General features: G+C 35.6%; 3 protein-coding genes across 4 annotated transcripts in view; 1 reads left to right on the plus strand and 2 right to left on the minus strand.

Annotated features, from left to right (window-relative positions):
* Positions 1-7,512, minus strand: part of LOC124637175 (ADP-ribosylation factor 6) — a 46,935-nt gene extending 39,423 nt beyond the window's left edge. The window contains exon 1 of the mRNA XM_047173563.1: positions 7,372-7,512. The gene's annotated coding sequence lies outside the window, so the exon portion shown is untranslated. The remainder of the gene's footprint in view (positions 1-7,371) is intronic.
* A 768-nt stretch (positions 7,513-8,280) lies between these two features.
* LOC124632694 (leucine-rich PPR motif-containing protein, mitochondrial-like) lies at positions 8,281-18,703 on the plus strand. Of its 2 annotated transcripts, none has more exons than XM_047167643.1 (16): positions 8,281-8,483; positions 8,553-8,903; positions 9,120-9,276; positions 9,670-9,779; positions 9,961-10,192; positions 10,718-10,924; positions 11,727-11,940; positions 12,436-12,648; positions 13,120-13,340; positions 13,785-13,961; positions 14,708-14,866; positions 15,244-15,458; positions 15,849-16,022; positions 16,376-16,598; positions 16,939-17,161; positions 17,424-18,703. In XM_047167643.1, exons 1-16 carry the CDS (start codon positions 8,356-8,358, stop codon positions 17,600-17,602), a joined length of 3,183 nt encoding a protein of 1,060 aa, XP_047023599.1. In that variant the 5' UTR covers positions 8,281-8,355; the 3' UTR covers positions 17,603-18,703. The 2 variants fall into 2 exon arrangements, with proteins under 2 accessions (XP_047023599.1, XP_047023606.1); XM_047167650.1 differs by having other exon boundaries at positions 8,580-8,903.
* A 669-nt stretch (positions 18,704-19,372) lies between these two features.
* Positions 19,373-22,457, minus strand: LOC124631778 (intraflagellar transport protein 74 homolog). Its single transcript, XM_047166380.1, has 10 exons — positions 22,228-22,457; positions 21,790-22,027; positions 21,510-21,706; positions 21,221-21,397; positions 20,976-21,101; positions 20,763-20,864; positions 20,350-20,655; positions 20,163-20,277; positions 19,916-20,025; positions 19,373-19,740 (listed from the first exon to the last, which is right to left on the minus strand). Exons 1-10 carry the CDS (start codon positions 22,342-22,344, stop codon positions 19,528-19,530), a joined length of 1,701 nt encoding a protein of 566 aa, XP_047022336.1. The 5' UTR covers positions 22,345-22,457; the 3' UTR covers positions 19,373-19,527.
* Between the last annotated feature and the right edge of the window lie 151 nt (positions 22,458-22,608).

Genomic DNA, 22,608 nt, shown 5'->3' on the forward strand with positions numbered 1-22,608 from the left:
TTGGCTTGTCAGCAATTGGCTAATGAACCAAATAATATCAGCTGAAAATTATACAGTTTCAGAATACGGATATTTAACAGCAGTTTTTTAAACTGAACTGTAGGCAATTGACTTCCTGGTCGACAACGCGATATAAACCGAGTCTTCCTGTAGCGGATATATTCCTGGTTTGAACCCAAAACTAAGCGATAAAGGGTTCATTTCCTACTGAATTTCACTTTCCAGTGGGTGGCATGGATAGGGATTATTATATTTCCTGCGTGATTAATTCATTCGTCACCATCATGAAGCTCAGAGGTATGAACGCTTGTTACTTGCAACAGATTCCACGTATCGGTTGCCATCCGCCGCAGTCATGCCGTTGCGCATGAGTAACGAGGTCCTGCCACAAAGTCTCTAATAGCATAGAAGGTCCAGGTTATCAAATCAAGTCACCTAGTCCATTTGCACACAGCGAGGTAAAATATTATCGAAAGGAGAAGTGATAGAAGTTTGAAAATTCGTGTTTAATAAAATTGACAATTTGGTGCGTCTTTTAATAACTGAAGAATACTATTGAATCCGTAAAACAGGCGCACTTGATGTCTAAAACTAACCTCAACAAATAAGAAAAATTGTATTGTAGGTATAACATGTTTTGAACCCTATTAACTGATATTGTATGTAGTGGACCTCCTGCAGATACCCTGTATTGTGTAGATGCGCGCACGCACGACACAGAACTAACAATGATATGCTCATCGCGTCCAGATTTAGAAGATGGTTTCACGGATAAGCCTACGCTGACGAGCGTAAGCCTATTTAGATAATCTGAGTTTATATGGAAAAATGAGGTCTCTTCAATGAAAGACTTCTTGGAATGTATCCGCCACAAGTAGCGTTTCCAAGGTTCATTCAATTCTTTATGACTTCATTGGCTAAAATCAGATGTGGCGTTAACTTTTAATATCAAAGTTACACCATAATCATTATAAACAGTAGTCAATAAAGTAAAGGCCTGTTATTCAAATTTCATAATTGCCTCCTCAAGACAAACACAAATTGGCCATAACTTTGAAATAAACTCAGGGCAACACCCCGAAATTTAGAGCAACGGCTATTCAACCGCAATTATTCCGTCAAGCGTGAAGAAAATAATAAGAACAGTACTACACGATATCTGGAAGTGAACAACTTTACTACCTAGTGGAAGCATGTGGCAAACATGACTAATCAGCGTGTAGCATGAAATTTTTAACGTGATCTCAACAAATAAGATTTACAAACTACTTGTATGTTTAAAAAGAGTGATGTACAAGTAGAAGTTGTTCGATTAAATGAAACGTTTGCAGCAGCTAAATTAGCCTCATGAAGTCGGTTGAACAGAATTAAGAAGAGAAGTTCCAGAAAATTGGGGTTCACTGAAACAAACCAATCGTTTAGCGTTACCTCTCGTTATTGCTCCACTATTCAAAACCTCGTGCTACCAATTCAAATCCAATTCAATTTGAATTCTCGCGAAAATGTCACGTGATACCAATACCAAATCCCGACGAGGTTATTGATTAGGCTTTCTAACGTGATGAAATAATCTGCTATTATTGCGACCCCAAACTAGGAACTTCGATAACAAAACTGACGTAACTTCAACTTTGATACATTCCGAATTTAGAGAGAACTGAATATCGGAAATAGATCGGATTGAAAGTTCTAAACTATACTTCTTCCAATTGATGTGAAAGGAATGAAAAGATGAAAGAGATTGGTCGTTGTGATTTCTTTTCGGCGTTCGTAAGATATTACGTCTTCATTTCCACACATTATTTATGTTCCCATTTTATCATCAGAGTGTACAAATGTCGTATCTTTCAAACAAATTCACTTTGCTCTTTTATGGGCATTTCATGGAGAAGCTCCACTCATGAAATATTTCATACCTTCAGGTTCTTTTTTTTAAACAGAAAGAACTACACAGGTGAAGGTCAAACTCGACCGCATGATTTTGTCATAGAGCCAAAGGTCATGATAATGAATAGTAAATTTAGACGACATTGACCCTGAAAGGTTACAGTCATGGCCGCTTTTTCGCTGTCCGAAGCGACACTGACAGCTTTCAAGCTAATTACGGAAATAGGAATCGTGTAAATATTTTAAAACAGAACTCATGGGTCTCTTTCGTTTTACTCTCGTTTTCCATGAAGTGGCAAAATAAATTCGATGATGATAAGCACATAGATATCTAATGGGAGTGCAATCAGCGAAAACTAGCAACAGTATTTGCATTCTGCTATTCTCGGTTTCTCTAAAGAAAATCCTTCCACGATAGGATAACAATACAAACAAATGCTAGTGTTATTTATAAGTATCACGAGTGCAGCACAAGGTACTAGCTTAGGAAGCCACACACGGCAATAATGTTACGAGTTTAGTTCGCAATAGTGTGTAACAAATACTGCAATGTGGATGATAAGATTATTAATGTGCAGTAACTAACCTACTTTCTTCAATTTCGCTATTAGAGCATCTACTATGATATTATCATAACGAATAGCTGGAAGTAAATAAGCCATTTCACGTTTAACGCCAAAAATAATTTTGAAGTGAGAAGGTAATATTTAGCCAAGTTCAAAACCTCTACAAACACGTGAAGATATAAAACATTGAGATTTAAAACATTATGACGTGTTAAGAATCTGTATACACTATTAACGTTACAAGGTTCAAAAAATAATGTTATCTGAACGCTAACAAGGAACTGATAAAGCGGAGTGCCTACAAACGTCGAGGGTCGTACACACAAGTGGTGATGCTACAAATAAGTATTACGTAATCTATAATGGCCACCATAATTAATTTTAATTACTTTTCGTGTTTAGTACATGTCACTTGTCAGACACGGCTGAACCTTCTAAGACGAGTTTCGGCTTTTTAATGAAATGTCTTTTGAACAACAATTTGTGGTTAGAATACGGAGTTCGCGAAAACTTTTGGGTCGTTTGTGTATTTTGGGTCCTCATCAAGACCTTTTGACGTTTTAAGTACCTTTACGAGTGTCTTTTTATCCATGGAAAGTGAATTAAAAATAATATAATGAGCATACAGTCAATATGAAGATGAATTGTGCCAAATACTTTTACTAAAAGCTATCAGCAAAATATTACCATAGGGTAAAAAACAAAAGGGCTTGAAATATGTTCATTGTTATTTGTTATTTTTGGGATGAAGAGTTATTTTTGGGATGAACACGATGAGTGTTACATCTTCGAACAACGATTAGGGATGTGACGAATAAAGATTTAATGTCAGCATCAAAAGCGGTCTCAAAGTCATAAGTTTATTGAACTAGAGGAAGGAGTTTCTAGAGGAAGTTATGGTGAAAGATATCACTTAAATATGCAGTTGTTCGGCACTTTTGCTAGACGATCCAGCCTTCAAGTCATGCCCGTTTGTGATTTGATACCAAATCACAGTGATTCACGTTCCATACAAAGGCGGCCATAAATACGAAACTCACAAATACTTTTAATTAATTTATTTTACACGTTGAAATATGTTAAGAGAAGTGTAAATTATTAAAATTATAACATAACCACATTCATTTAAAAAAAATATCATACTATTTAGGTGTAAAAATGTCTCGCAGTAATTTTGTTTCAGACGATTAACCTAAAACATGTCATACTGCGACTTTTAATGAAAAATCTATATAAATAATGGTTATTTATATTAAAAACAACCATAAAGGAATAAAATAAAACAGCAAAAATACATGAACAACCTTTTTTGCAAATACACACAAAACACAAAATATACCAGAATACATTCAAGCTAAAAAGTTTTAACTACAAACAGATAACAAATATAGTAGATTTTGATAGTACACCTTTTGTTTTTGACAGGTAACTTTCGTAAACCTGTTAGGAAGGGATCTGAATGAAGAAGTTGATGGTTCAACTTGGTCACACTTCTGAGATACATGTAACTCAATTAGCTCTACATCAATATTTTCAACTACATTCAGCCAATCTGAATATTTCTCTATAAACTTAGACCTACTACGATTTGATTTTGCCCAATAATGAGAAATTCGTTTACATACATTCATAATGTTATTACTTAAAGTCTCTAGTTTGATATTTTCGATGTCGTCCGAAAGGTCCGATGTTTCAGTCAAAGTATTCAGGACATGTTGCATTTTTCATTTGGACTACCCTCTTTAGAGTGCCAAATGTCAAACATAGTCGTCCTCGAAACAGAACATTTGAAAACTTTACCTAAAACAACATGAAAGCTGAAAACTTAAAATATGAAGTTTTTTCTTTACTATGGACATGCATACTTTGACACTCCTTTAACCCAAGAAGGGGCAGAAAGATGCAGATGAAACTTATATGGTTTTATAAGAACATCCTCTTTATTCGAAAAACATTTGCCTCAAGTGCAGCACTAAGCAGCAAAAAGTTATAGGTCCAAATGAAATCAAAGTATACCAAACAAATCCACAAAAACGCTACCTTCAATAAAAAAATAAAAAAAAATTATTAAGGGCATTAAAAAAAATAAAAAAGTAGTTGATAATAGAAGTACATACCTTGGTCTTGGACCTCCATACTATCAACATACGTAAACACTTGATTTGGAATAGTGACACTCAAAAACAAAGTGTTAAGTTTTGATGACTCACACGTTGCGATAAATTAGAGTCGAGATGCGCTAACTTCCGATGCACAAAAGTTAATAATAAGTTGACCTTATGACACGGATATTTAGAGTTTTCGGAAGCTTCTTAACTTGTTAATCAGTTAGTAAGTAGATCTAATGGGGATAAGCCAATGACATTTTTCGATTTATGGCCTTAGAGTGAATCACTGTGCAAATGTTGTAATGATTTGACAACCTTTGGCGATACAGGCAAAGGTAAGTTGTTAACACCCCTCACGCACGGGTATTAATTATTTAGCATGTTCATCATTTATTTACTCAAGGACTCTCTAGATCTCAAGAACCTTTATGGAATTAGGTACACGTCTTTGTAACTAGAGAAAAGGATCTAATAAGTGAAATGGTTGCCTAAGTTACGAGTAGAAATCTACATGGACGATTTCTTTGCTTGAAGACTAGCCAATATCAGAAGAATAATGAGGTGTTATAATACAAAACTCATCATAAGTATCCACTAACATTTGCGGGAAGCACAAATAACAATGACTTGATCATAAATTCTGGCGCGAACATACAACCGAACAATAGCTGAAACGTGTTCTGCCCCTTCTTAGCGACGCCATTCTTGTTACGCAAGATCGGCACATCAGGCAAATGTTTCTCAAGCAAATTGAACAGTTCGGCGGTCACATGTGGACGTGAGTCTAGCTAATTGGCGTCAATTCTCACTTCGTTGACCCAGGGTGAGGGACGGTTGGTATCGAATGTCGAACGATGTCGATTCGGTAGGATGCCGTTGATAAATACCAGAACATCGCGTTACATGGTATCATTATTATCTGAACGAATTCTTCTCGATTTTCTTTGGTATTTACCGATATATTCGGTATCGGAACTCGTATTAGCATTGCTTGCTCATAACGTTTTGATATCAAAATTGAGTTATGCAAGTTACCGTGAATGGCATTTTGTTTCGAAATCATGTTGATAATATTTACAGTAAATCGACGTAAATCGATGGTGAGAATTGATATTTAAAAGTATCCCCTGTGCCTTTTAGTGAGAAGATCATAGCCACCCTTCGAGAGATTTACGGGTATTTTTAATACAGTTTCTAAAGATTTTTTTTGGAAGGTATGGCCGTAGGTAGCATTTTTTGCGCGCCGTTATTGAAAGCATTTGATCTGAAACGATTTGTAAGAGACAAGTGAAAATTTTTATTATAAATTCTTGCAGTTATTAGCGATAGAAAAATAGGTTTAGAACTCTGTTGAACTTAAGTATGATTAACATAAAACATCCATGGGAACTACAGCCCTTATACTCCTGAATAAAAAACTAATTGTTTTGAGACAGTTTCTCATAACAACTAGATCATTTTCTGTTTAAAACAGAAATGGAAATCTTTACTTATTATGTTATAGAGACTTTTACTCAATAACAATACATATTATGTTATGACTATGAGTTATCATGAGATAATTTACTATTTAACAAACAATGGGACATTATAAGAATCATAAGAATAGGTGAATCTAATATGATTAATGATAATTTCAGACTGCTCTGTAGCTTTTCTAACAGTTGAAAAAAACTAAATGGTTAATTAATTTAGAATTACTATGTAATACATAGTTAGTATTGTATTTGTGTATTTGTTTTTTGTATTATCTGGCTTTTGGACTTTTCAGACAGGCCAACGGACATTAGTAACCCACTTATTTTAATGAGTTCAATAGAATTATATAGATATAAAGAGAATAGAATATAGGACATCAATACTGCTGAAAATAGACAGTAATAATTTTGAATGCTAATGGGAAATAGATTTGTTTCTTAGGTATTATGCATTTGCATTGTCAACTGAAGGTACTTACTCAAAATTGCTTATAGAAAAAATCTTATCTGTCCTAAATGAGTTTTTAATAAAGTTTCAACAAACAAGCCAAATGTTATTCTAATAACTTTGTGGGAAATGATGTGATCAGACTTTAAGGAAATACCCTAAGAAGACCCACAGACCAAACTGTAATTGTTTTTTTGTGCTGGGTAATACCTATAATCAATATTGCTGACCCTATTGCTAATAATTAAAGAAATATTAAAAAGATTGAATTTTTTATTTTCTAATTTTAAAAACCAGTAGGGCAAGCATGCTGCAATATTTTAACATGCATGTCAATGAGTATTTGAAAGATTTCTGAATTATTACTTAGATCAAATATAAGCTTAATTTCACATATTATTTATAGGTTAACAATTAAATTCTGATTAGTAAAATAAACTTAATATTGTTGAGTAAATAACTGATTACATTACAAAGTCGTTAAATGTTTCCCACGAAAAAAATATCAACATAATACTGTAGTGATTCATCGGCGGGAAGTCGGCATTACTAACTTCGCTACTGGAAAACTGGTTACAAGCATTGAGAAGATACAAATTCTTACAAGGTTAGGTCACTGGAGTAAATTTAATTATACAACAATAACGCTTAGAACATCCACGAGTACGTGTATTTCTTGAAAATAATACGAGTATCGTGTTAAATGTCACGTTTAACTGCAAAGGCGGAGCCGAGCCGACCGCCGACATCGACAGGCTTGGGCGATGGCGGTCAAGTAACGGCGGCTTCAACTTCAAATCGTCAAACTTTAAAACGCATCTGCCTGACTCTAACAGCCCCTAAACAGGAATTTATGAAATTTTTAGATGATAATGAACACTTACCACATGACAACGATAGATTACATCAATTTTCGACATTCACTCACAACACAAAACACTTGGCATCCACGAATCACGATTCAGTTTGACAATGACAGGCAGGCGGTCACTCGCTTCGACACTAGCGCCACGTATTGGACTTGAGTGAAGTTAGCGACAAATTGCAGTTCTACCAACCAACAGTAATGTTCTAAGGCACCCCCTAGACGATTAATTATTACGAATTGTGCAAACCGTGTATTTGCAATGATTTCTAGCAACAATGAAAATAATAAGAGATTTTCTTTTTATGAATTAAAAATAAAAACATCCGAAAATAGTTAGATAGCGCTGTACTTACAACGTTACTGGGCCTTTTATCAAAATGCCAAGGCTTAAATAAATATTACTATGACCTATTTATTATTTTGGAACACGGTGTAATAAAGTCACCACTCACCATTATTCAACGAGTGGAACCGCGCGATAAATGAATACGTTGTTCCTCACGCTCCTCAAGGAGATTACAACAAACAAAGCAAACCCCAGAGCTGTCGAGGTAGCGAGATTGTTCGAAAGAGTTACCTTGGCCCTGGTACATAAGGGATGGTAAAATGGTTTTAGTACTCTCTCACGCACGATGCACCACAGCACTCAGCAGGAGGAGTCACTTGATGATTTCTCTTCAATACATACAAATAAGAAGTGCAGAGCAGATTTGATGCAGTTCCGGGACGTGTCGGCAGCTCACGATGCTCATTACATACATTTCATACTAATACAATATTTAAAAAGATGATGAATGAATTTGAATATATATGGGTTTTTACAGTGATCCTAAAAAACAAAATTACATTGTTTCTTTTTCATACAGGGAAGTGCTCAAACCCCTGATCAAAGTATTTTCGTAAAATGGCAATACCATTTAGCAGTCAAATGTCAAAACTGTATTTTGAAGAATTTTGAAATCGAAAAATAAAAAATTCTTTTTTACAAAATAACTAAAAAATGTTATCTCGGCATTACATTAAAATTGCTGGTGCTTCAAGAACAATACTGCACAATAGTCTGAGGCTAAATAGGAAATATATACTAGCTCCACGTTTACATAATTCGTATAATCTAAATGCGACTAGGTTAGGATCTTTTTAAATTGTTTCTTATTTTAATTTATTTCTTCTGTTGATATCATTAAAATTTTGCAGATCAATAACTGTGAATGCTCAACATAGGTTTGCAGAAAAGAATGTAGAAATTCGACATTCACCTAAAATAGCACAAGAAGAAGATTCATTACATGGAAACAGAGTTAAGAAACCGGCGTTGTCTTCTCAAGAAGTACTTGAAAAATATGTTGCCGCGCTTAACACAGACCTATACCAGAAGAACAGAGTATATAAGAATGACTTACAAAGAGTACTGGCTAAAGTGAAGGAGTATAACTTTTCGACTAAGAAACAAGGCTTGCTTCTGATCCGATGCTGCGGGGAATTACTGCCTGATGAGACGGCTTTGTGTCGAATGCAGATGGTGGAACAGGTGTGGAATACCATAAAGTAAGCTTTTATTTTCCATCAAACTTATTTTCTTTGGGTAAATTAAGATTTAACCTAGGCTGACACAGATCTTGATCTTGATGCTTACTAGCCCAATGATAGCGATTAAAAACTATGAATACAAGTAAATTCTACTTATATTTTAAGCTTGGTAAAACAACCATATTCCTTTTTCGAGATTTAAATGCTAATAAATATATTTTTCTTTCTCCCAAGGCCTCATACACAATTTGGAGTAGAGCATTACAATGAGCTGCTGAAGGTGTACATAGCTAACAACAGGACTATAACAGTTAGCAACTTTATCAGCCAGATGGCACCTGCAAAGCCTACCACCACTACTTATGAGCTAATACTTAGAGCTCTTGGGGAGGTTTGTATAGAAACTTATAACCTATTCATTTTTATTTTACAAGATAATTTGATTTGTAGGAAATAAAATTAAAATAAACCACTTGGGAACTAAAAATAGGATAATATAGATTATATTTAACTGTTCAGGTTGATTTCTCTACCCCATTATTTCTATCTATTAAAATCAACAATTTTTTATGTATTGCCAGAGGATTTTTATGATTGCCCTGTTTTTAATTTAAATGGGGGTAGTGCAATATGTTTTCTGATTTGAACATTCAAATTAGTTTAATCTACAGTTTATTTATTTACTTGTTATCCTTTATATGCTAGAGCGCAGGTATATGGTAGACACATTTGTTTTATAATTAGTGACACAAGCAGTTAATCTGAATTATATTTAAATTTTCAGGCAGGTGACCTGAACCAATCAACAGAAGTGATTTCCAACATGAAGGCACAAGGACTGCCAGCCACTGAAAGTATATTCAATTCCCTCATCATTTGTCAAGGAAAGGCAGGGTAAGTTACACAAGACACATTACGCATTGCTACTATGGCACTATACTCTTTATTTACCTTATTTTGGTTTGTACTCAAATTGAGTACAGAAATTGGTTTAAAAGACCAACAATAGGTGCCCAAAATATTAAAGTACACAAGATTATGATTTACAAGTCAAAACCTTATTTCTAAACTCCAGGAATGTCCACAACATACAAGAAGTAATGACAATGATGCGGTCACTGAACGTTGACCCCTCAATAGACACATACACGGCCACAACCAGAGCCCTTGCTTGGAACAAGAAGACTGATGCTTTATTAGATGAAATGGAAAAAGCTAAGAAGAACGGCTTACAATTTACTGAGGCACATATCATGGAGATTGTGAAGACTTTAGCTTGGGTTGCATTGTATCAGCCAATACCTAAGGTAAAATAATAATTGAATAAAACTAGCTTCCATCCCCCGAATCCACAGCTTACGGTAGGAACTACTTTACGTGCAGCCAGATTAAAAGTAGCCTTTTTCGCTCTCAATAGATAGGCAAATTTTTTTTTTCAAATCTAAAGTTTCAGAAGTCCTTGGGATAAAAAAAAAAACTAGACAAACTCTCAAAGAACTCGGTGTCTTAATATACTCAATAACTTTATTGCATTCCATAATGTGTACAGGCTGGTGGGTAAAATTAAAAGAAACAAATATGGACCCTGTCGGGCACAGCAAAGTTAGTTTATAGAGGAGAGGACGAAGAATATAGTTAAATTAGTTGACAGACACGCTATTTCCTGGGAGCATAGTCCGTCTTTTACATCAATGTCAATTTAATTATTGAAAACGTAAATGTTTTACAATGTCATCATCTGTGTAGCCCTTTGTCAACACGTTGAGGTCAGCTTCCAGCTGTCCTCATTAAAAATAATATAATAATAAGAATTTATTCTTCTAAAATTCCAGGTTCTAAGCTATCTTCCACAAGAAATACTGAAGACACCGTCAATTACACCATTAATGCAAAGTACTTCCACACTTCTGGTGTTCCAAAACCATCCGCTAGCTGCTTTGGAAATATACAAATGCTTGCCGTTGCCTTCATTTGGGCCTAAAGATGATCAGGGATTGCATGGAAGAAGTTTGGTGCGAGATTGTGTTAAAGCCTCTATGGTAAGATTATCCAAATAATTCGTCAGCTTGTTTACTTAAAGGAAAGATAGCCCTCTTTATCTATGTTTTAGACTGGTTCGAAGTCTAAGAATATTTTCTGCTTACCGTATACAAAGCCATATAGATATAGACGCCGAAGGTTATATTTTTTTCAAGGGGGTTTTGATTTAAGGGCTGTATGAAAATAACCTTATTTTAACATTATCTTCACTTTCAAGTAGATCTTGGTTAATACACCGTGACTTTTTAGTCGTCTTACAAAGGTGGTCCACTCAATCTATCCGACATAAAATACCACTATATAGACACGATTATTCATTTTATAGCCTTACTTAATTAAGATAATAGGTGCAAAGAAAAATACTGAAAAAAAAATTTTTACCTATCAAATGGTAGAAAGTAGGTAAAGTAGGCGCCGCATTGATACAAGATTCGGGCAGTGCTCACAACAGGGTGTTCTTATAATCTACGTCATGCATCATAATAATGAATTAATTTTTATTTTTAAATTATTCAAATCTCATAAATATATTTTTTTTATATGAACGTTTACTAGTCATTGGATACATGAAGTGGGCTGCCGTTGTAAGACGACTAAAAAGTCACGGTGTATAGCTATTGAGCTTTAAACCGTATGTATGGAGCTAAATATCTAATTATTCCCTTATCACAATATTATTTGCATTTATTCATGTTCTTATATATCTTTACTTACTGATGCCACTTATTACTTAAATACATAATTTAACAACACAGACCTATAAAGTCAAACTAATCTTAACCTTTTTTGTCTACTTTCCAGCCATCAAGCATAATAGGCCTCATAACTCAAGAACTCATGTCATCAGGCCGTAATCCGATAGCGTTACAAAACGCCTGCGAAGCCGCGTTACAGCAGGCCAAAGTACCCCTCGCATTAGATCTCATGACTAGGATGAAACAACTTGGAATTACTCTAAGATCGCATTACTTCTGGCCGATATTGCTGCATAATTCTAAGACTTATGGGGAGAAAGGTATGTTTTTTGATGTAGTTGTGTATTTGATTTAATTTCGAAATTAAAATTTATGCAATAAGATAAAGAGTTGAAAATTTATTTTGAGAGATTGTGACGTCACTTGTAAGACTCCTATTGGAGGACAATAAGATGCTTGTAAGACTACTGTTAGAGAGTGAAGCCCATTTTTTTAATAACTAAAATCAAATTGTGAGTGTACCTTAAAGTTGAACATATAACTCCAAATATTGCATAACAATGTGCTTACCTAACCACAATCTTTTGTCAAAATCAAAGGCATATTTTTCTTTCAATAACACAAACGATTTTTGAAAATCCTTTGCTGACCAATTCATCAACATACTTATGGTATATTGTCAAAGCCAAATTATTTATTTCATTTAGGCCTTTACTAGCACTTATGAACGTCAAAATTATAAAAAAGTTCGATTCTAATTAAAAAAAAAAAAACTACAAGTAAACAAGTCAAAAAACACCATTCTTTTCACCCAGGAATAATGAACACCCTAACAACGATGGTACAAATGGACGTCAAACCTGACTACGACACTATAATGGACTACACGCTACCGTACGTCAGTTTCACTTCACCGCAGAACTTGATGAAGAAATTCCTGGAAACGGGACTGTCGGTTACCACTGTGTTGACTCCTATGATGCAGACGTTACTGAATACTGGACAGGTTAGGGCGGCTAGTGAGTTGTGTGAGTATTTAGTTTTCATATTTAACTTTAACGGGGTTAACGGGGTTCCAGTCGGGGTTACGGAATTGTTCGAAGGAGTTACTACAGCTCTGGTACATAAAGGGCTTATGAAGGAATGTGGTGGGTTTTAGCCCGTAAGAGTCTGATACTCCCTCAGGCTGCAATCACATCGGCAAGATTTTACGTCTGCTTTCTGATGTAATACATTCATTATCATGACTATCAGAGATCTATAAATAACTGTCAAGAACATTTATTAGCCTTAAATGATATTATTATGCTTGTACAGATAGGTATTGGACAGTCAACTAAACATTTATTTCATTAACCTTTCCTTCGAATTCAAACTCAATTCTTTGAAGATTTGTACAAAATGCAGTGTTCGAGGAACATATTTATACAACCCGAAATACAAACTTATTTAGAACAGTGAATTCAATAAGTATATTTATCAAAACTATTCTATTACAGGCGAATTATTCAAAGGCAAAGTCGATGCAGAGAAGCTAATGAAACCTTTATTGAAAGGCTATCTAATAAGTGCAGACATTACCTCAACGATACATACATTAGAAGACATTACTGACAAGTCTATTGAGCAAAATAAAGACTGGGTGGGGAGATTCCTTTGCAAGTTCATGCAGCATCCCAAGATAAAGACTGATCTGACTGATGTTACTAATTTGTTGAAGGTGAGTTTTGAATGAAGGAGTATGTTTTTTAAAAGTAGATGGCGCTGATAGTTATTTTTAATTTAAGTAAACAAAGTACGATATTGACACTTCTTGTGGTGCTTTAATGGGTGATAGAAAAGAAATCCTATAAAAAAACTAGCGCTTCTTAATTGCGTTTAAATGAAGATATTCCAGTTGGCTTTTTTTAGTTTTTTTTCACCACCTGGCCTAATTTTTTTGCCTGGATAAATTGACATACATAATATTTTCTACAATACTGTGCATAATTGAAGAAAAATATTCAAGAAAATGCTTTATATACATCCTCTTCCTGCCCTATTCCCAAGTAATTTGGGGTCGGCGCAACATGTGTTTTTCTTCCATGCTTCTCTGTTAGATATCATACATAAATATGTTTTATATACATGATGTTATTTATATAAATTATGTTTTCACTACCAGGGCCTACAGAAATCCACGATAAAGATGTCAACTGTAGCCGCCGACTATTGCCTTGCCCGTGTCCCGGAGAAATACGACCAGGACGCCATAGATAACTTCCGTGATTTAATCATAGCGATTACTGACGAAAGGCTTGTGGACGACGGCGATGTTTTCGACCAGCAGTTACCGCACCCGGTAAGACTTGGATAGATAGATTAATTAGAATTATTTTATCTGGTGAATTTATACAAAAGTGTTAATTTTGAAAACTAGGGGATTACATTCTTACAGCCAATTTCTTCATCAAAAGTAAAAGTCAAAGTAATGTCTTAAGTAAAAGCAACGGTCAAATTCACTTTTTCTATCGGTTTTGCTGTTACTTTAGCCTTGAAAAAACGAATTTGACCGTTACTTTTACTTTAGACATTACTTTGACTTTTACTTTTGATGAAGAAACTGGCTGTCAGCAAATAAAGACTTATTCTATTCTATACATCGCGTAATTTATGGAACGCCCCTATATATAAAATATGGCATGCATTTATTTATGTAACAAAAATATGCTTCACTATTTGTCATAAGCTTGTTGTTTAATCTGCATCCCGTGGGAACTACTTCGTGTACCCGAATAAACCCTAGCATATAGCTACAGCCTTTCTGCTTTCTAACACTAAAATATTTTTTTATCAGTTTCGTGCTTCCTGAGATTAGCGTATTCAAGCAATTTGACTCTTCAGCTTTATAAAATACTTATAAGTTAAGAGATAATCTCTCGTTCTTTCACCATGGGGTAGTGGAATAAGAAGTGGGACGAAAAAGCATCCCAAAGTTTATGAAAGGCTTCTATTTAAAAATATATCACGAATTTAAGTAGCAAAATATATGTTTATAATATAGGATATATTTTTATGATACTTAATGAAGCCCATGGAATATTCCAGAAACACATGAGCGAAGAAAACCTCCGTGCCCACTTGGCCGAGCTCGAAGCTAAAGGCATGAACACACGCGGCACATTACGGAGGTTGTTACAACAGTACTGCAGAGAGGGGAATTTGCAGGCCGCTAGAGAAATTGCTGAGAGGTGCCAGAAAGAAGGGGTGAGTGATTATTGTTAATTATTGGCATTAACGATTATACGATTGGCGATATATTTATCTAGGCAATATAAAGCTAGAAACATTATAATATCAGGTTTGAGAGACTGTTAAATTGGTGGATCCCGGCTGTCATTTGAATATTTGGAAATCGTTAGAGTCCAGAAAATTTGACAATCAGTCTTACATGAGTATTAGCTTGCCCTGAGGTCAGATAGGCAGTCGCTCCAAGTGAAACATTGTTTCTTAGCTGCATTCGGTCAGACTTTTAGCCGAGCCCAGCATAGTTGGGAAAAAGCCAAACAGATCATCATCTATAAGTTTAGTCTTTCTCATAAATTCTTGTCTTGTAACTCTAACGATATTTTCTAATTTCCCAGGTATTTCTATCAGCTGGCATGAAAGCGGCTATATTCGATCTTCACGTTAAACTTGGAGAACTTGATATGGCTGAAGTTGCCTTAGCGGATCTCAACAAATCGTCTCCTAACTTCACGCTTGACGAGTATAAGATCATCGACTTTGCAACGCTTATGGTGTATCGGAAGAAGATCAATCAGGCTTTTGATTTAATTAATGAGCAGTCTAAGAAGAGGTAAGATTTTTTTATGGTTCTGGCAGGAATGACTTTGCGCAACCAGTTAAAAAGCAACCCCCTCCCCATAAACCCATCTTCCATAAACGGGCTAACAATTACTAGCATAATTTTCCAAATACAATTTTCAAAAAAACTTGATACAATAGCTACTGTAACGAGTTGAAGTAAACAAACATTTCTGTTTTATAATATTGGTATAGAACTATAATATTTTTGAACATGAAATACTTAATTAAAGCACATGGTTGACTAATTTACCAACATCGTAACTACCTATCCTTTGTGTACATACCTATTTTGCAGAGATACACTTATCTACATTCAAACATTATATTATAAAGTTTCTTTTTTCAACATTTCTTATACATCTGTTTTACCTAACACCAGGAACATAAAAGGCGGTCGCAGCATAGCAATGAATTGTTGGCGGCTACTCGACGCGACGGCCGCACAGGGGTCTCACGTAGAAGTGCGGAAGATGTTCGATCTGCTTATAGAGAATAAGTACTGCAAGCCTAGTAACATCATGTTGGGGCCGCTGATTAGGGTGCATTTGAAGAAGTAAGTATAGTATTATATTCTAAGGTACAAGTCATAAAAATAATAGATACTTGGATGGGCCCTTGGCCTAGCTCCCAGATTAAGAATTTTTGTGTTGTTTTGAACATGAAAAAGTCACATGTCACACTTCTCAAACATGCTCACTCTGCTTAAAATTACGGTGGATCCTAGATGTTCTGATTTTTGTCAATGATACTTTCTTGCACCGTATAAGTTGATAAAGGAAAAAAATATATAAAGAATCAGTCAATCAGAATCAGAACCTGAAAAGAGCTGAACAAATGTTTATCATTAGCTAAAATTATTATTAAAAAAAAAAAAAAACAGAAATAAACATTTAATTTAATTTATAGTGACAACGTACAAGAAGCAGTCAACGAATTTGTATCCCTAGCTAACAAATATAACAAAACTCCATTAAAACACGAGCTTCTATGCAAACTCCTGCATCTTATGGGTGACGGACAGACAGAAGAGAAATTTTTGAACAATGAGAAGACTAACGGAAGACTGAACAAATTAGTGCAGATCGTACTTAATATCGATAAGAAGGTGCATGGCCCGGGAGATGTTCAGGTACACTAGTTTTAAATAGGGATATATCATTGATTTGCTGTTTCACATGGTTTTAGTCATCCTGGGGATCTTGTTTCCCGTTGCTGGATAGTATTATATAATCTGTGTTAATAGGGATAACGTATCAATATAATAGTTTTTTTTAATCGGTCAATTAGTTTTCTCTTTATAGTAATACTGCAACTGTACAAATTGATTTCTAGATTCTATTTAAGTTTATATATTTTCCATATAAGCCTTGTCTTTCTTACTCGTATCTTTCTTTTAATTCTGCACATGATATATCAACATAAATTAACAAAATAACCCCTATTAATCTTATTACCTTTAACCCTTCCAGTTGACAATAATAGGAGCATTAGCAGAAGTCGGTTACAAGAAGACTCTTCGCAAATTATTCTTAGACCCCACAGTGAAATTTCATCCCGACGCCATCTTACGTCGCTGTGAACGATTCGCCGATGAGAAGAAAATCAAGGCTTTAGAATCGATAGCGGAATGCGCTAAGGATTTGCGCAGTATCGATATTAGAGACATTTATGATTTGATGCTAGATGTTTTGCGTGAGTATATGTGTTTTAATCGAAGTTAAGAAAAGGTGGTTGATAGTATTTTTTTTTTGATTCCTAAAATTAGAGAGGTACTGATACTGAAGGTCATTAAATTAATCATGAACAACAAAAAGTAAGATTTACGTATTGCTTTTTTTTTCAAAATAGTGTTGTATTTTCACAAAAAAAAATATGGCAACACTACTATCCATATCTGATTACCTCTCCAAAAAACGAATTCGTCGATATAATGGGAATAAATTGTTCTTTTCAGAACGTGATGATAACTACGCCGAAGCTTTAGCCCTATTTGGAAGAATGCAGGATGCGGACGTGCCGCCATCGCAGAAATTCGTAAAGAATCTAGTATCTATGGCCAAAGCGAATAACAAAGATGTGCCACCAGAATTGTCTATGCTACTCGATAAAGAGAAAAAGATTGTTCAGACATAACACTAGTTATTTTTTAAATATTTGTACAGTTTTTGAAGTATCTTGTTGTGAAACGTAAATATTTTAGTGTGAAAGTGGGCCAGTGGTATCCATCTTCTCTTGGTGACAAACAGTGGATTTCCATATCATATCTATTCCATGGTTTGAGATACGAGATTAAAATTTAGAGTTGTTGTTGTTGAGGGAGTCATAAAGTTATGGATGGATAAGATATAGAAACCGGAGTAAGCATATTGAGCACGGGTACGTTTTATTCTTTGCCCGCAAAACGGATGTCGCATACATCGGTATGAATATCATGTGACATCATATCTTTGTATAGGCGTTCTGTATCCAATGTATGTAGCATTTTTTTCGCTGTTTGTGTACGGAGCAGTTCTTTGGATGTTCTTTTATTATTTAAAAGTGTTACTGTATTAGTAGATTTGTTAGGCACAATATAAATGTATAATGGACTGTACTACTACCTCCCATTTCAGTGTTTTACGTACAAAATCTAAGAGGTATTATTATTTTTGCTTTTTTTGTTATTCCTGGACATGTACAAGTCAAAAGATACTTTAGTTCTTGCTCTTACGGTCTATACACAGTGTGTGACACATTAAAATCAAGCTAAAAGCCAGTTCCTAAAACTTGCCTGGAAATGCGATACTTTAGAACTGATAAAAAAAACATCACAAAGTAATATAAAACGGAGGAAAACATGAATTTATTAATTTGTGATAAAATTAAATATTTTTTTTAGTTGTGTAACATCGCTTTGTCTAATAGTTTTATCGATATCGATATTTTTATCGACGTGATCGCTACTCCAGTAATTGTTATTTTGAAATCTATCAAGCTATCTTTAAATTTATTCTTGTTTAAAATGTAATTCAGTTTATGTTTGGATGTGTATAATGTTTAAATTTGAACTCTGTTGCCTCTGTGGATAGTCGATATTATCTATTGTAGTGACCCTAGTCGTAGTGTTAATACAATTCTGCTCTTTGGAGTAATAACATTTTTTAGTTAGTAAGTAAATTGTCTAGTTATTATTTTACAATATTTTGAAATTCAACTGTGATATTAAATTATTGAAGTAATAAACTTTTAGACTTATCACCTGTTTCATTTACAATCGTTATTAAACTATAATCTGTAAGAGATCACATCACTAATACTTGATATTTGTACATCTCCTTCGATATATCAAAATTGTACCAGTATAATTTGTGCTCACAGTGCGTGCTAAGCTTGTGTCTTTCACATTCAGTGGCCCTATCAAGTAACTGGGTGTGAGATCTAAGGGTGCGTCCACATCTGGCGAATGCGCAGCACGCGAGCCGATCGCGAGCTGTCCGCGAGCTGCGCGCGTGCATTTTTGTTCGTGCGCCGCTTCTGCTTGGCCCGCGCGCAGCTCGCGCGCGACCTAAGCGCCGCACGCGAGCGGCGCGCAGGCGGCGCGCGACGTCTGCCATCTTCGATAGTACTGAGCCAATATACGGAACTGTAAGGGCGAGAACTGATTGCGCGCAGATCGCGCGCCGCTCGCGCGCTCTATACGAGCCTTGCGTGAGTTGCGCTAAAGAGGCGCACCGAACTATTGCAGTGACTGCACGCGCGCAGCTCGCGGACAGCTCGCGATCGGCTCGCGTGCTGCGCATTCGCGGCGCATTCGCCAGATGTGGACGCACCCTAACGGCGCCCACACAAAACTGCGATCCGTTTTGTACGGTAACCATACTTTCAAGTATGCGAATTTGCATCTCACCGCATCGCAGTTCTGTGTAGGAGCCCGAAACGGCACGCCAAACTTTGTGAAAGCAGCATACACAGCCTTTAACTTAGGTACTAATAAGTATGTGGCGTTCATAGCATACCTATTACTTTTAAAACAACATAAACTATTCATGAAACATTTATTCTTCATTTACAACACTTTATCAATAAGATTTAACACTATTCAAGTCCTCTTTTATCTTTCTATTCAGCGCTGCCAATTCCTCCATGGCCTGTTTTTTTAAAGGTTCATAGTCGGCCTTTAGAGTGATAGAGGCTATATCTTCTTCTAGCACGGTCTTTCTATTCTCCAGTTGAGCTAGCTGGTCTTCTAAAGCGTTCAGCTTTGCGTACATTTCATTTCCGTCGAGACTGGCCTGAAAGAATAAATGGACTTTTATTTGAGGGCGTTGGAAAAGAATGTCGGACTCATTTGATTCAATGGAGAGAGATCTGGAGTATAAAATATAGAAGAAGGTTGTACTGTACAGTCATGTGATTTATTAAAAAAATAATGAAAGATTGAAGAGCTATGTAAATAAGTTGGCTGACCTGCAATTTCTTCAGTTTAGCCAATGCTTCTTGCACTGCGCTTTCAGTGGGGGCTAACTTCTCCCTGAGCTGTTGCATCTCAGTTTCTAAACCTTTCTTCTGCTCTTCACCTGAAATTGAAAATCATTTGAGGATTATTTACAGATTATTGGTGAACTTACTGAATTTCAGGAACATTCTGATGAACACGGATACTTGTTGTATTGTTTTGTGATCTTAATGAAAGTTCCTGTATTTACATTCGTACCTTCGTCCCGTAGTTTCTCCAAATCTGACAATGTTACTAGTTCCTCTTGCATTACTTTGGTCTTCTCTGGTAACGTTTGTAGCTCAGTTGCTAATCGCTCTCTTGTTGCTTCTGCCTGTTACAACATACAAGAAAGTATTATAATACCTACATCAACTGTATTCAATTTCAAAGGCAGGCATTTTACCTTTTTCAAATTGGCTTGGAACCTCTCATAGTCCTTTATCAAAATATCTGCAGATTTTTTGGTATCATCATACTGAGATGTGTACCCTTCTTTCTGTTTTAACGAATCTATCTCACTCAAATCCAAGTCTATGTTAGAACTACTATGTTCTAAAGCGAAGACGATATCTTTCTCTAATTGTTCGATCTTTTCTTGTTCCTTTTTGAGATTTTCTTCGTATGTGGCCATGAATGTGTCCATTGTTTCTTCCCTTTTCTTCAGTTCTCGGTATTTCTGATGGCGTTCAGAATTTCCTTCTTCTAGATCCTGAAAATGCAGTTTTACATCATTTAGTATTGTTTTACTCGTATTGGCTAAGAAAACCTGTTGAGTTTCTTTGAAATCATATGTACGAATGTGAATATTGTACTTACCTGTTCAGCTTGCTCAATTAGTTCTTGTACTTTCTTAATTTGTTCTTTTAAATTCGCTGCGTTACTGTCGAGTGACGCAATTGCGGCATTGTCTTCACGAACCTGAAAGCAACGTAATCTATCATGGTAAAACTGTTTGTCTTGTTCTTTCGATTTGACTTTCGTTTCTGTGTTTTGAGATTTAAGCTTGGTTGAACCATTTAAGGTGTTTACCTGAAGCAAAAGTTTCTCGCGCTCTTCTTGCGGGTCCAATCGGTTGTTCATTTCATTTTTCATGTTGTCACGTTTTTCTTCAGCTGCGACTAGTCGACGATGCAACTCTAACAGATGAACCTTTATCTGTGAATGAAATTGTAAATAAATATGATATTATAAATGATCACATACAAAAACGTTAGGTATGTTTCTAAATATTTTTCAGAGGCATTTTGGTTTTCTGTTTATGTTAATTAACTTACTTGAGATCCAGATATCTCTTTACTAAATTCGTCTTTCTCTCTATTAAGATGATCGATCTGCGTTCTCGCTTGCTCAACCTCCTCTCTCAGAGCGGCAGCAGTTGCTTCTAACTCATTGTATTCATCTTTTTGCTCTTGTGTCATTTCTGCTAGCAACTTTGTTATGGTTGATTGTTCCTGCAATTTCGATGTTGACATTCAATTTAGTTATTTCAATATGATTAAAAAGGGTTGTTTTCCCAGAGTTTTGGACTTCTAGAACTACTGATCTATATCTAGTTACAATTACCTTATCCATTTGTTCCCTCAGTTGCCGCAGCTGATTCTCTTTCCTCTGTTTCTCCATGAAAACTTGTTCTACTTCTTCTTGCATCTTCTGATTGCTTAATTCTAGTTCTCTCGTCTGTTCTTCTACTGACTGTTTGTTAGCCTCTCCATTGGCTATACGTATTGCTGTGTTATAATCTGCTAGACGTCCTTGTAAATCTGGAATGATACCATAGTCATTTATCATAAGATTGACACCTATCTTGGTAGCCCTTATTAAAAATCTATCTCTTGTATCTTACCAGTCAATTCCAATGCTAACTCCCTTACTCTCTTCTCATAGTGTTTCTTAGCGGATCTCTCTCTTTCTCCTGCATCGGCCTGCTCACTAAGCCTGGCTATCTCTGCCTTCATCTCCCTCACTTTGACTTGCATCAGCTCTTCCCAGTACCGTTTGTCTTGCAGTTGGCGCGTACGGAACCCTCGGGCGGTGCCAGTTCGAAGCCCTGATATTCCTTGCTGTGTTATTGGTCTGTCGATCTAGAAGGCAATAGTTTTATTGAGACATAATTATGGCTGAATGTAGTTTGAATTACATGGCTAATATTCGCGTAAGTGTTAGAAATCAACAACGTAAAATCTCTTAGAACTTTACCCGAAATTATCGCGTAGCTTAGGTACCGTAGAAACCCCATTAAACATGGTGCCATAACCATTATCAAACCAGATTCATATCTTACCATTGAAAATCCAGTCATCGCTGTAGGCTGCCTGCTGGCTGTCGGAGGTGCTGGTCCGAACCCTGCCGTGGACAGCCGTGATGCTGTACTGCCTCTGTATGCTGATGTCGGCCTCATCGTGCTGCTTCTAAAACGTTGACACCTATTAAGCTAGGAAGTATTCTCTTTTTGCACTAACAAACTTGACAAAACACAGGCGCATAGTAACTGGCTATCTGCCAAGAAAGTATTCAAACCATTTATTTTTTCTATTATTTTATCAATGAACCTTTATGTATTGTAGATACTATGTGACATACTAGAGCAAACTAAAATTGCAGACCTTTAAGAGGATTCAAAGCTATTGTCATGGAATTTTACACTAGTTAATTAGCTATCAAA

Source organism: Helicoverpa zea, chromosome 1 (assembly GCF_022581195.2).
Source record: "Helicoverpa zea isolate HzStark_Cry1AcR chromosome 1, ilHelZeax1.1, whole genome shotgun sequence".
Classification (NCBI taxonomy): domain Eukaryota; kingdom Metazoa; phylum Arthropoda; class Insecta; order Lepidoptera; family Noctuidae; genus Helicoverpa; species Helicoverpa zea.